This window comes from Protopterus annectens, chromosome 3.part0 (genome assembly GCF_019279795.1).
Source record: "Protopterus annectens isolate FY-2018-M chromosome 3.part0, PAN1.0, whole genome shotgun sequence".
Taxonomy (NCBI): Eukaryota; Metazoa; Chordata; order Ceratodontiformes; family Protopteridae; genus Protopterus; species Protopterus annectens.
The window spans coordinates 1,147,530,972-1,147,546,678 of record NC_056731.1 but is presented as its reverse complement, the minus strand read 5'-3'; the positions used below and the strand labels follow the sequence as shown (position 1 = coordinate 1,147,546,678).

General features: G+C 42.3%; 1 protein-coding gene across 1 annotated transcript in view; it reads left to right on the top strand.

Moving 5' to 3' along the window:
- Window positions 1-15,707, top strand: part of GREB1L (GREB1 like retinoic acid receptor coactivator) — a 3,215,862-nt gene that overhangs the window by 1,964,976 nt on the left and 1,235,179 nt on the right. Inside the window, exon 16 of the mRNA XM_044065377.1 lies at window positions 15,570-15,704. Coding sequence (XP_043921312.1) covers window positions 15,570-15,704 — 135 coding nt within the window. The remainder of the gene's footprint in view (window positions 1-15,569; window positions 15,705-15,707) is intronic.

Here is a 15,707-nt window from a genome sequence, read left to right as displayed (position 1 = left end):
AAAGGGACACGGCACCAGGACAGCAGCCAGTACCTTTTTTTTAAAAAATGTCTAAGATTAGAACATCTGTGAAACCTCTCCACATGGACCACTGTTCACACATTCTGTAGACATTACAGGCTTGACTTTTGGTCCAGGGACAGAGGAGGGTTTTGTCAAGTGGGTGAGCAGCAACCACTGGGGTCGTTAATTGCTTTTAATGCTCTTCCATTGATGATGAAAGTTAACTGAGTAGTGATCCTTCTATGTAAAGCAGTATAATTGTGAGTGCATACACATTAATGGTACGCTTTCAAACAGAAGACCACTGCTTCAATGTTGGCTTTTATTCTTCCTCCTGGATGTAACCCTTTTCTTTTTTCCTGGAGGTCAAGAATGGAAGGGGGAATGTGGAAGGGTATGTGGATTTGAGTCTGCTCTTTTTATTTCTGTGTCTCTTGTAAGAATCCCAGGGCTGTCTATATTCCTCTTTGTTTTCCACCTCCCTTTGCTTTAGATATTCATTCTGTTTCCTTAGCCTTTACCTGAAAAAGGAGTTTGTACCAGGTACTTTTTGTACCCTACTGCACCTGTTACACACAGGATACTCTTCTTTTAATTTGTATTAAATCAATAAATCATAGATGTTCCCCCAAGAAATAAAAACTAGGCCGATGACCACAAAGGCTTTGTCTGTGCCGTTTAAGGCATGACAAATTAATTTGGTATAGGCTGCTTTCCCTTTCAGCCAGTAATTAGGCTGATGTGCTGAGCATTAGGAGATGTCAGACCAGAGGGTGGACATTCGCATAACCATTTCCCATGGATGTTGAATGATAATGCATCTAGTCAGACTTTTACTGCTAAAGTGAACATATGCACGCAAGTGTACCTTAAACTTGTCAAAAGTTATGTTTTACTTTGCGCATCATTTGACTAATGGCATAGAAGTGTGTTATGTTATGTTTTACTTAGTGCATCATTTGACTAATGGCATAGAAGTTTGTTATGCTGAGGAAAACGTAAGAAATGTGCAGAATTGTTCAGAGCCACATTTTTCACAGCTCTGCAATGAAACATCTCAGAAAATTTGGAGGTTACCCGACAATAAGAAACAAGAAAACCAATAATAAGTTAAGTAGATGTTAGTGATGTTATAGGTTGTCAACATATAATAGTATCCACGAATAAAATACCCTAGGGAAGCCAAGAACAAATGGATGACCAGGTAGGCTGCGTTAATAAAGGTATGGGGGGATGTCGGTGAAGAAGCTGGGCTACCGGTAAAGCCTTGAGAAAGGCTGTGCGTACCCGAGCGCTTGTGGTTGAAGGCTGAGTAAAGCCTTTAGAAAGGCTTCATATACAGGTCGTAGTTCAGGCTGGTCAGGTTGCCTGGTGAGAGGAACTGCTAGTGTGGCAGCTAGGAATCAAAGATGAAACACACAAAAAAAACAGGCAAAACAACGTAAATGTGGCTCGGCTAAGGAGCTCTGCTCGCCGTGGTGGCAAAAAATCAACGTAGTCGAAGTTCAGATTCTAGAAGGTCGTACTTTATTGAAGTAAAAAGTACCAGAAGTACAATCACCATCGAAGTGTAGTTCCTTAATGGGAAGAGTGATCCTGAGGATTTCCTTTTATAAGAGTACCTGGGGGTGTGTCAGTGGGAGCCAATCAAGTGTGGGTGAAAAAACCTTTATTGTGATTGGGCATGACAACTTGACATCACACCATACAATATGATAGGTTAGATACCCTGAGCCAGCTCATATGTGGTAAGTAGAATCACTCTAAACCAGATGTGTCCAACCTACGGGCCGCATGCGGCCCTCAGACCTCTTCCATATGGCCCCCAACCTCTAACTGCAACATCGATATACGCATGCCCCAAAACACTTTTTTTGTTTTGTGCTTTTCACACCCATGACCCCTATAACTCTGTCTACATGCACCAAAGCACCCTTCTAGTTTTGATTTTTTTGCACCAAAGAAGGATCAGTGTGTTCCCGCCATTATTTCGTGCCAAAGAATCAGTGTGTGTTCTCGCTGAAGAGGGACTCATGCATGGATTTGCCGTCATTGCCTTTGAAATTGACAGCACTTACCTGTGTTAATAGGTAAGTACGGAGGGAGTGAATGAGTGAGTACATGCAAGAAAGCAGAATGTTTGCACATGTGAAAGTAGAAGAAGAGTGTGTGTGTGTGTGTGTGTGTGTGTGTGTGTGTGTGTGTGTGTGTGTGTGTGTGTGTGTGTGTGAGTGTATATGTGCATGACAGAGAGAGACACATGTACAAAGATGCTAATGACGATCAATCTATCTACTGAACACAAATAAGTTAGCTCACAAATATATCGTACATTAAAAGTACACACTCTTTAAATTATGGCTTTCCTGACAGAGAGAGTATCGTACTGAATATGAAATCATACCTCTCAACTGTGTGGATTTTCGCTTCATCTTTCAATTTGTGTCTTTTTCTTAGGAATAAAATTAGTCATCCAAGGTAATGCAGTTCCAGGGAGTAAGAATGAGACAGCAGCCTAAGGTTAATGGGTCAGTAGTAGATTGACTTTGTGGGACTGTAGCATATAAAGTGGGTCTATATTAGATCACCGAATGCTTAGGTAAGTGAATGGTGATTAATCGACCCCATTTAAGCGAAAGCTTACAAAACCGAACTGTCAGAACAGCGATTTTTTTCCAAGGGAAAAAAATCGCTGTTCCAACAAAAAAAAAAAAAAAAAGAAAGCACATTAAAACATGAGATTAAGTGGGGGAGCTTTGCCCCCCACACCCCTCAATGTGGGGGGCTGTGCCTCCCACCCTCCCTACTTATATATACCAACTCCGAGACCACACTGCAGTGCCGAAAATGGCAAAGTATCAAAGCGGCCAAGCGAATACTTTCCCAGGGAAAGAATTCGCTTACATGCCGCTTCTATATTTTGCAGTTTCGGTTTTGTCAGTTCGACCAAGACGCATTCGAAATATTTTGCAGTTTCGGTTTTGTCAGTTCGACCAAGACGCATTCGAAAATATGCGTCTTCAGTCTGCTGATAGGAACCCTATAAAGTTGAATTGTTTTTTTTCTGACAAACAAAAAAACCACCCAGTACTGTTTTGGCATTGGTGGGATGTTCATCGTGCATACAGCTGCAGTCATAACAGATGGGTTCTCCTGCCGTCAGGCAGGTCCTCGGTTGGCCGAATTCCAAAGTCTAGGTCCGGCGTCGGTTGTCGTCGCTTCTTCCCTGACGTCAGTGCGACAGGGATATAAAAGAATCAGCCGACGCCATTTTCTTCAGTCTTTCTTGCCGCTCGGTGCCCGAAGCAGAAGCAGTTCGCAAGTGCCGGTCGGCCAGCTCCTGAAATTACGAAAATTTTGCAACCGAAGTCTTCTTGAAAGCTAAGTACCCAGTTGGGGAAACTTTTCTTGCCTCAGACCAATGTCAGGCAAAGTTAATAATTGTATTTCATGTGGGAAGCAAATTACGGCATAAGGATTTCCATTCCCTCTGTATTCCTTGTTTAGGCCCAGACCACGACGTCTCGGTCTGTCGCTTTTGTGCTACATTCAACAAACGCACCATTAAGCATCGGGTGGAGTTCGCCCAGCATTATTTTGGCAAAACATTTAACTATATTATGTCGTCGGATACTCCGACTCCAGTTTTGTCTAAAAAGCGCAAAGATAAGGACCGACACACGAGGTCCGTGGCCTCTACCGACACCACGCCAAAGCCGACTACACGTGGTCCGGTTCTCAGCGAGGCGCCTACGCAGCCCCTGACTACCGACGACACTTCATTGGCGGTGTCTCCTGTGCCCGAGGTCGCAGGCTCCTCGGCCCACACCCCGACTACAGATACCGAAGCCACTCTTGGCGATGAATCTCAAAATGTGGACAGGTCCACCTCCTCTCAAGGTGTCTTCAGACCTTCCTCTTCTTTTTCCATCAAGGCTTTCACTAAGTCTAAAGCAGCCATGCATTCCAAGAGACAAGCTACACAGGGCCCATCTCCAGGCCCCATGCCTAAAAAACAGATGCTTAAAATGGCTGAGGATTTAATTACTCTTATCAGGGGTTCTCAACCCCCCCCCCCCGGACAGAAGGCCCAGAGTGGAGGAAGAATCCCCCTCCTCTGATCAGGGCTCCATCATTTCAGAGCACTCTGATGATCAGGAACATTCTTACTCCCCTTTTGAAGACTCTGATGCAGAGGAGTCCATTCCCTCTGTATCCCCCCCAGAGGATTACTCATTTGGGGAAACATTGCATACCTTAAGAGAACACTTCCACTTGGAAGGCCAAGATTATTCAGATTCCAAGAAAAGGCTTAGGGAATTTATCTTGCTACCTCAGCACAGGCCTCTGGCTATACCTCCTGTCTTGGACATACTAGATGATGTGTACTCGGAGGCCTGCCTTAACCCGGATTCTCTACCTCCAGCCCCAGTCAAGCCTGACAGGTACTACAGGGTTCCTGACTCTCACCAATTTCTATACAAAAGCCATGCTGCTGACCCAGAAACCATCTCACAGGGCCCCAAGGGAATTAAGGCCTCCACTGCTAAAAATCCATTACCTTCCGAGAGAGACTCCAGATCCTTAGAAAGGTGGGGAAAAAAGGTATATACCTCGGCTACCTTAACCATGAGGGCATTAAACTGTCAGTTCCATATGCTAAAGTACCAACGGTTTTTGTTATCACAATTGAAAAGTAAAATGTCACAACCTGAACAACCAGACTTGAAGGAGTTGCAGGATTTGATGCATAGTGCAGAACAAGTGGGTAAACATACCTTACAATGTGGTTTTGATGCTCTAGAGGCCTCATGTAGAGCTGCTGTTACAGGATCAGTCATACGTAGACATGCCTGGCTCAAGGAACAAACCTTGCCAGATCATGTCAAAGCTAAATTACTAGATGCCCCTCTACAAAAGGATGTATTATTTGGTGCTAATGCTGAGGAGGTATTAAGGAAAATGGAGGAAAAGGCTAATTCAATGCAAACTGTGAAAGATTTTCTACAGGTACAACCTCCACGTTTCAGTAGAAATTGGCCTTCCAAAAATTGGTCCTTTCCAGCCACGGACAGACCCCAAAGAGGTAGATACAGGTGCCCGAGGGGCAGAGGGCAATCCCAAGGATCGTTTAGAGGCAGACAATGGCAAGCTCCTACCCAAAAAGGTGGTGAGGATAACTTGCAACCATTCAGAAAGCAAGCCCAATGACTTTCCCCTTTGCATGCCAAGCAAGACTCAAATGGCAGCACCCTTAGGCGGAAAACTGGCATTATTTTTAAAAAATTGGCATATTGTCACAAAAGACAAATGGATCCTGGACATTATAAACAGAGGCTACAGATTCCATTTTCACACCCTTCCAAAAATGAGAGGCATGCCAAACCTGACACACAATCAAAGGGCAGAGGCACAAAGACAAATTACAGATCTCATAGACATGAAAGCTATTCAAGAGGTACCTACGCACGAACAAGGTCAAGGCTTTTATTCCAGACTATTCCTGGTACCAAGGAAGGGAAAAGATTGGAGACCTATTTTGGACCTATCCATCCTAAACACATTTCTACTCGTACCAAAATTCAAGATGCTCACTCTACAGCAGCTTCTTCCCATGCTGGGCAAGGAGTCTTGGCTGGTAGCATTGGACCTCAAGGAGGCATACCTGCATGTCCCAATCAGACAAAATTGCAGAAGATACCTCAGATTTCTTGCAGGTTCAACCCATTATCAATTCTCTGCATTGCCCTTTGGCTTATCTACTGCTCCCAGAGTATTCACGAAATGCCTGGTATCAGTAATTGCCTACTGCAGACTTCAAGGGATACAAATATACCCCTATTTGGACGACTGCCTGATCCAAGCGGACAGCAAGCACATTCTTCTGAAACATATGGCTTATGTAATAATAATGTTGAATTCTCTGGGATACACAGTCAACAAAAAGAAATCAAGGCTAATACCCACTCGGAAAATAATTTTCCTGGGTGCCAACTTGGACACAAACACCCAGACGGCCTACCTCACGCCAGAGAAGCAGGGGCAACTAACTCAATACTTCAGAGCACTAGCAAATTGCACCAGGCTGACTGCAAGGAAAATCCTGTAAGCTCTGGGATTCATGGCATCTTGCATCTTACTAATCCCATGTGCAAAGCTGCATATGAGGAAACTTCAATGGTACCTGAAAAACCTATGGTCTCAACACAGCCACAGTTTGGAAACAATAATACCACTAATTCCATGTCTACAAAAGGAATTTCTGTGGTGGGCTCAAGCATGCCAAACAAACACAGGTCTCCCATTCAGCAAGCCTCAAGCAAATCAAGTCATCACAACAGACGCCTCGGACTACGCCTGGGGGGCGCACATGACAGATCGGTGCATTCAGGGCAAATGGTCCCAAAAAGAAAAGCACCTTCACATCAATCAAAAGGAAATGCTAGCAGTAATAAATGCTATTATAGCTTTCAAAGAGCTTCTGCAACCAGGTCAACTATTGATAAGAACGGACAACACCACAGTAATGTGGTACATAAACAAACAAGGAGGAACACATTCATACCCCCTATGCAGACTGGCCATGTCACTTTGGAACATGGCAATGGACTTACAAATCGAACTTCAAGCACAGTACTTGCCAGACAAGGAAAACACGCTGGCAGACAACCTAAGCAGAAATATGACAAATCCACACGAATGGAAGTTGCATCCTCAAGTTTTTACAGCGATAATCCAAGCATGGGGAAGGCCAGACATAGATCTCTTTGCCTCCCACAAAAATCACCAATTGACAAAATTCTGCTCAAGGATTTTTCATCCAAAGGCCTGGAGAGTGGACGCTCTCTCTTTCAGTTGGACATCAATGACAATTTATGCCTTCCCACCTCTTCCTCTGCTGCCCAAAGTTCTATTGAAAACCAGAGCAGACAGACCAAAGATGATTCTCATTGCTCCAGACTGGTCAAGACAACACTGGTACCCACTCCTGAGGAGCCTGACGCATTCCCCACCATGGACCCTGCCTCTAATGCCTCTTCTCCTGACTCAGCACAGCTTCAAAACTCTTCACAGTCAGCTAAAAACTCACAATCTAGCCGCATGGAAGATTCCTTAGCATCACAACAGACCCTACTCTCCAAGGAGGTCCAGGATGTCATTTTGGAGGCCAGAAGGCCGTCTACTAGAAAAGCTTACTCCGCAAAAAGGAAACGGTTTTGTGTCTGGAATGAGAAAAAGGGCCAGGATCCTGGAAAACTGAATTTACCTCAAATATTACAGTATCTAGCTGAGCTGCTAAGCTGTGGACTTTCATTCTCCTCCATCAAAATCCATGCCTCAGCCATTTCTGCAGAATACAACACTGATCCACCCTTATTCTCTCACCCCCTCTTAAGACAGTTCCTCAGAGGGGCTAAGAATCTAAAACCCCAAGGAAACAACCAATACCTGCTTGGGATCTCAATTTCATTCTGGAAAAACTGACCTTGCCTCCTTTTGAGCCAGCTGCCTCATCAGATTTGCAATATTTGTCCTGGAAAACAGCTTTCCTTCTGGCTATTACCTCAGCTCGTAGAGTTTCAGAACTACAAGCTCTCATGGCTGTGCAGCCTTTTATCATCTTCCATCAGGACAGAGTTTCATTACGAACCAACCCGTCCTTTATGCCAAAAGTGGTATCCAGGGTAGCTTTGAATCAGGCCATACACTTACCTACCTTTTATCCTAATCCTCAAAACAAAGGGGAGAGATTACTACATTCCTTGGACATCCACAGACAACTGCGTTATTATTTGGACAGAACAAAGCCTTTCAGAAAATCAGAACAGCTCTTTGTGTCCTATGCTATAGGAGCTCAAGGAAAGCCAATTTCCTAACAGACAATCTCAAAATGGATAGCCCACTGCATACGCTTTTGCTATTCTTTTCATGGCAAAACTGTACCTACAGGCATCAGATCTCACTCCACAAGGGCCACGGCTACCTCTGCAGCCTTTCTCAGAGGAGTTCCTACCAAAGATATTTTAGAAGCAGCCACTTGGAGTTCTGTGCATACCTTCTCCAAGCACTACCACCTTCCACTGTACTCCAAATCTAGAGCGGGCTTTGCCACTGCAGTCTTGCAGGGCATTCTGGCTCCTCCTAGTTCCACCTAGTGCCTACCACCCCTTTCTTAGCTTTGGGATTCTACTCATCTGTTATGACTGCAGCTGTATGCACGATGAACATAGTACAGTTTTGTTAAAACAAAAGAAGTCCCAACACAAGGGCACAGGCAAAAAAACAATATCCCATTAGTTTATTAAGGAGAGTTAAGAAAGAAATTTATAAAAAAAGACGTAGTGTTTATGTCCCTATCTTAAAGGGTGAGTGTGTGGTTGAGATGGAAAGCCAAAGTTCAGTGGAATTGTTAAGTGATGATAACAGTATTAAAGATCTTGATGGTCCATGTTTTATTATTAAGTACAGTGACAAGTCTAAGGAATTGTGTGCAGTTGTGAGGAATGTGTGGGATCACTGTTTGAATACTGAATTGAAGAAGGTGGTGGGGGACAAACCTGCAATAGTATATAGTAGGGGACCAAATTTGAAGGACATGTTTGAAAGGAACAGACGTTATGGTAGATCAAGGATGAGTAAATGTGGGAATTGTAGATGCTGCAGGTTTATAGCAGATGGTCCCTATGTGGCAATTTCTGGATATAAATTTACTTTGTCCTGTCCAGGAATTTGTAATTGTAACACAAAAAACCTAGTTTATGTGGCCAACTGTATATCCTGTGAGGCATTTTATGTCGGGATGACTACCCGCAGATTAAGGGACAGGATTCCTGAGCATCTTAGATCTATTAAAAATAAAGACATCCATAATGCCTTGTATTTGCACACTGTTGAGTGCAAAAACTTCAAAAAATTCATGTTTTTTGTTATAGACAAGGTTTCCTTGGATAGTGGGGGTGACATTAAAAACAAGGTAGCTTTAAAGGAAATGGAATGGCAATTTAGATTAAATGCTATGTGCTACCCAGGGCTTAATGATTACATCTCTATAAAACCTCTTTTGGTATATCGATCGCAGGTTTTGTAGATTGGTATTTTTACACATGGTTGTATAATAAATTCTACAATGAATATTGTAAATGATTATTATGAATTTATTAAATATACATTTTTATAAACAAATATACATATACAAAAAATGTTTAAAAATGTCATTAGATTGGCAATTTTTTGGTAGGAACATTGTACATGATACATCTATTTAATGTATTTAATTACTATATATTGTTTTAACAAGTTAAGTAACACAATTCAGTTTTTAAATTTAGTATATTATTCAAAGTGAAGGTATTAAGTTTTATGTATTAGGCTTTTCAGGGTGAGTGTATATGGGTTTTAAAAGGTTTTGTGTGGTTAGATTGTTTGATTGTTTTATTGATAAATTAATCAATTATTCAATGGATTGTTCACAGTATATAAGAAGGTTTTTGTAACAGCAATATGACTCTGATGATGCCTGGTATGGTGAAAGCGCTAAGTCTGTCAATAAATTTCTTTATGGTGGATTATCCTGGTGTCCTGCCTTGAATTGGTCCTGTTGCTGTACTGGATTCTTCAGTTTGAGGGGTCATTTGCCATTGGAACTGATAGTACAGTTTTGTACCTACCATAAATGTAGATGTTCGAGTGCTAATACAGCTGCAGTCCAGGTTTCCCTCCCTCCTTCCCCTCTTGGGACAGGCCTATTGGCTAACATATCCTCATGCAACCAGATTGGGGTATTCATTCATGATGTATTTGCTTGCACTACTGTATTTTGATTATATGGCATTGCTTTATTACACAAATTTATGTATTGCCTTCCTTCTGGGGGCACCTGACATCTGGGGCAAGAAAAACTGAAGAAAATGGCATCGGCTGGTTCTTTTATACCCCTGTCGCACTGACGTCGGGGAAGAAGTGACGCCAACCGACGCCGGACCTAGTCTTTGGAATTCGGCCGACCGAGGACCCGCCTGACGGCAGGAGAACCCATCTGTTATGACTGCAGCTGTATTAGCACTCGAACATCTACATTTATGGTAGGTACAAAACTGTACTTTCTAAGCAGTGGCAGATTGGACAACAATAAGTATCGCTTTGGTGGATCATCAATACTGGCAAATCAGGTGGGCCCAATGTCATTTTTTAAATGTTGGGGGTTTTAGTGTGTATGTGTGTGCTTGTGTGTTGGGGAGGCTGCAACTGTAGATGATTATTAAAGACAGAGACTTACGGACTGTGGAGAATGTTATTTGTTTCAAAACCTGATACTTGGGTACTAGGCATGCCAAAAGTAGATTTGTTAAGATATAGCTTCTTGCCATTTGCAGTGGATGGATATTTACATTTAATGGACAATGCTAGCAGTATAAGTGTGCTCCTGTAGGGATCTGGAGGATGCCAAGTCTACCACTGCCAATGTCTTGTAAAGTGACCTGGAAATGGAGATTGGCATGTTACTGAAAAAATACAGTAAGTGGACTTGGAAATATAGTTTAATTAAACAGAGTGCACTTGCAATTTGCAGACCACAATTTAATTTATTTCAGGTAGTCCAGATCCTGGTAGATTGTATCCCATTAGACTTAGTTAGGGAGAGCTATCATTCCTGGGAAATAAGCAGCCCTAGTTTCAGTAAAAGCTCTGTGGTTGTTCGCAGGTAGGAAGTTGCAGGATGTGGATGCAATGTGTTTTATTAATTATTTTTAATGCATTTGTCATTTCAAAGCATGGTTTTCTTTGTTGACAAAGAAGGCAGGATTGAATGAGCCATATAATGCTTAACTGACAATGATGAGATAAAAAGAACATAAGTGATGTATAATGTTTGCAGCTACAGTTGTTTCAGTGGTGTCTGTGATACATAACTATTTTTGGGCCTGTGTCCCACTTTTATTTTTCTTTCTCCAGATTTCTTGCTCTAAGGTTGAGAGGTATGGTTCCATACCAAATCAGAAGGTTGTATTTACCTTGGAAGACTTTTCAGCATAATTACGAGAAACAGCCTTTTTAATATATTTGCTTATTTCCAATATAAACTGCCATGTAACCTTGCAAATAACCTTCTTATTAAACTACTTTAATTCTTTTGGAATTGACAAGTATGCATCATTGGTTCGGACGTAAGCATAGGGTGCTAATGTCACAGCTCAGTAAACTGTCAGTCTCTGAATAACTTCTGCACAAATTAAAATGTCTGAATGTCAAATGGCTTTAGATTGGAGGGAAGTTACATGTTTACTCCAGTATGTAGTATGATCTTAGAAAGTTTATAGATTTCTTATTGATTTACTTTTTGCTGAGCAGTTGTTTGCTAATTTATTGATGCTCCTTTTGATGGTGGTAAATTAGTTGGATGAGTCCATCTCTAGTATTATTTTTTTTCAGTTATTTTTACTTCCAGACAATTTCATTCAGTGAATGTATGTCATGTGATTACTGAGGTTGCCTATTTTAGAATTAGGGGTTCCGTCTGTGTATGTGTGTGTGTGTGAGAGAGAGAGAAAGAGAGAGATTTAATATGTATACTGAATATATTTTTGCAAATGGAATTCTTAGTTAAATAGGCCCCTCTTCTTGGGCAAATAGATTTGAGTAACCAATACTAGATCTTAGCCAACCAGCTAGGAAAGTTTAGTATGTGGATTTTCCATCTGGTTTGATGAAGGTATGCTACTTACTCAAGGAGTACATGTATGGCTATCCATCCATTTGTCATGTTGCTGAACTACATTGTTTGATAATCAGAAGAACTTTTTACAGAAGTTGAAGTTTTTATATCAAGAACCTGTACATACAGAGTGGCTTGTTTATGTTGCAGTGAAGGCTGTGGTCTTGTAGTGAGCATTTTAAGTATAACCAGTATTTCTGAGGTGGAGTAAGTCTCTTAAGGCAGGATCTTTCTTAGCCTGGAAAGCAAGCCAGTGATGAAATTTATAGGGGCCAGTGAGAGACAGAGGAAAGCAAGAAGTTTTTTTACTCTGTTTGGATAACTAAGTGAACTTAGTCCTTTGACCTTTTTGTCAGAAATGGTTGTAGTCTTTCTTTTGGCAGGGTGTTTTGCTGAGGCACATGCCAAAAGGGACTTTGCACTCAGTAATGTCTCTTATATAGGAAGAATAGAGGGATGTTATGACCACCTTGTCCCTGGATGAGATACCCTTACTAATGAGGTGGGCCATGTAAAAAGCTTTCCATACAACGGAGACATCATGGTGGTCAAAAGTTAGGTTTCTATCAACCTGGGTGTCCAAGCACCTCACAACTGATTGCGTGCTTACAACATTGTTATTAATGTGATAATTTGTAGGGAAATCACTGTCCCCAAAGGGGATGATGCATTTTTGGCATTTAGCTTGAGGCCATGTTTCTGGCACCAGTCATTTGTTTGGGTGAGACCCTCTTGTAGCTTATTTAGATTTGCTTTATTAAGTCAGTAATGTGAATTCTTTACTTTATTGCAAATTTGTTGGCTTATTTTTGTGTATTATAGTATTGTAGGGCTGCTAATGTTGACATTTTATGTAGTTGGACTGCTGGAGTGGTTTTCCCAGTGAGAAATGCTAGTGCTGTAGTGAATATCTGTTTATTTGTAAAAAAAAAAATATATATATATATATATATATATATATATATATATATATATATATTAACTAAGATATTAACTAAGATATTAGAGATAACTGCTAGATTAGAGAATTAGAATGAGAATTATAATTTTAAGACCCTTCTGACATTGCCAACATCTTGGATGATAGGTTCAGTGCAAATCCCCCCCCCCCACCTACAGGGCCTATTACCATTCCAGGGGATTGTGTAAGTCCAATTATTACTGCTATGTTGGTTAACAAGGCTCTATCTAAAGCTAAAAACACTACCTCCATGGGACCAGATGGTGTCCCAGGCTTTGTCATACGCGAGCTCCAAAAGGAATTAACCCCGCATCTTAATACCCTGTTCAGTCTCAGCCTCTCCACAGGATATGTGCCCATAGAATGGCGCACAGCAACGGTGGTCTCGCTGCACAAGGGTGGGGCCACAACTGACCCTGGGAACTACCGACCAATAAGCCTGACCAGTCTGATCTGTAAGGCTATGGAGCGAATCATTATGGAACTCATAAATGGAGTGATTGGGAACCTCCAGTCGCTGGACCCCACACAGTTCGGCTTCGTCAAGGGCAGATCATGCCTCCTGAACCTGGTGGATTTCGTTGAGACAGTTACTCAGGCTATAGATAAGGGGAAGGAGGTACACACGGATTACCTTGACCTTGCTAAAGCATTTGACACCATTCCCCATTCAGGTATTATTGATCAGCTCACCAGGCTGGGCATAAACCCTTACATCACAAGATGGATTGCAAACTGGCACTCAGACAGATCCCATAAAGTAAGAGTAGCGGGATCTATGTCCGAATCCAGACCAGTAACGAGTGGTGTGCCTCAGGGCTCTGTCCTGGGGCCCCTCCTGTTTGGCATATACTTCTCAGAAGTACAGGCAAGCACAGAAGGGCTGTGGCTGACTAAGTTTGCGGATGACTGCAAACTGGGTGCTATAATAGAGTCTCCGGCCGACATGGAGATCCTCCAGAAGGGCCTAAATGAGACTGATGCATGGTGTCAAAGCCATGGTCTCAAGCTAAATGCAAAAAAATGTGTAGTAATCCCCTTTGGAAAAAAAAGAGTACCCGCAAACTACAACATAGGAGGTAATCCCCTGAAATCTGCAGAAGAAATAAGGGATATAGGGACCCAAGTAGATAGTCAGCTTTCTTTTGATAACCATTTTGCCAAAGTGGTTAGAAAATCCTTCTATGTGACCCATCCGATCACGAAAGGGTTTGCATCAAGATCTAAGGATGTAATGGTGCCCCTCTACTCTTTCCTCATCAGAACCATTATGGAGTACAATGCACCAATTGGAATGTACCTGGCTAGACATCTCCAGCAGCTGGAGAGACCACAGAAGTACCTAGCCAAGAGGATTACTGGCCTCAAACAGTTGCCCTATGCAGCACGATTGAAAAAGCTAAGACTGTTCTCTGTTGCATACCGCTTTCTCAGAGGCGATCTCTGTCTAACGTATTGTTGAACATGCTCATCTTAGCAAAACCAAATCTACTCGAGCTACACGCTCTAGAGATATAAACCTCAACACAACAATGAATAGAACATGCTGGAGGGATAGATTCCCTTCGCAGAGACTTCCCTTACTATGGAACAGGGTCCCAATCTACATAAGACAGAGCCCTTCACTATCACTCTTCAAGAGGAACCTTGATGAGTGGATGGGTAACAGAAAGTTCACACCGGGGATCACACCAACAGCTACTAGATAGGGGCCAAGGGTACTAGCTGCTAGTACAAGGGTCTAGGGAACTACTAAAGGGGTGGTGAATACCACACAACATGGCTGGGCTAATATATGCCTTCGGGCAGATAGCCCAGTACCAACCTATGAACCTATTTATTACATTATTCATTGTTTGAATGCACCTACAGTACAGCCAGGAGGTCGACTTTGGTCACCCACGGCAGTGAAAGAGTTAACTATATGATATATATATTTTATATGCGGCCCAAAGAGAATTTCTGTTCACTCAATGTGGCCCTGGCAAGCCAAAAGGGTGGACGCTCCTGCTCTAAACCTACAATAGTGAAGTTCGGAGATTAGCTACTACTGATTCTACTTAACACGTATGAGCTGGCTCAGGGTATCTAACCTATCATATTGTAAGGTGTGATGTCAAGTTGTCATGCCCAGTCACAATAAAGGTTTTTTTCACCCACACTTGATTGGCTCCCACTGACACACTCCCAGGTACTCTTATAAAAGGAAATCCTCAGGATCACTCTTCCCATTAAGGAACTACACTTCGATGGTGATTGTACTTCTGGTACTTTTTACTTCAATAAAGTACAACCTTCTAGAATCTGAACTTCGACTATGTTGATTTTTTGCCACCATGGCGAGCAGAGCTCCTTAGCCGAGCCACATTTACGTTGTTTTGCCTGTTTTTTCTGTGCGTTTCATCTTTGATTTCTAGCTGCCCCACTAGCGGTTCCTCTCACCAGGCGACCTGACCAGCTGGAACTAGGACCTGTATACGAAGCCTTTCTAAAGGCTTTACTCAGCCTTCAACCACAAGCCTCGGGTACGCACAGCCTTTCTCAAGGCTTTACCGGTAGCCCAGCTTCTTCACCGACATCCCACCGTACCTTTATTAAGGCAGTCTACCTGGTCATCTATTTGTTCTTGGCTTCCCTAGGGTATTTTATTCGTGGACCTTTTTCCTCCTCTGCATAGGAGCTTGAATACCCAGGTCCCAGAGACAGTAATTTTCCTGCTGAACATATAATAGTGTGGAAAAAAAGGTGAGCAAGTCCATATTTGGTAGTGAACAAAAATATTTGTACTGCTTTCTGTTTTGTAGATGTAGGAAACAGTTTAGTTCTGTTTATGTATTTCAGCACACACCAGCAGTAATGTATAAAAAAAGTGTTCTGCTGTCTTTTCTTTAGGTGATGATTTAGAGAAATTGCTGGATGGGGAACGACAGAGGCGAGGAAATAATGTTGTGGTGCCATTTAATGGTGAACTCCATGACTCAATATCTGCTCAAGAGGCAGCTTCCATGCTTCCAACACAGGTCTTAGGTG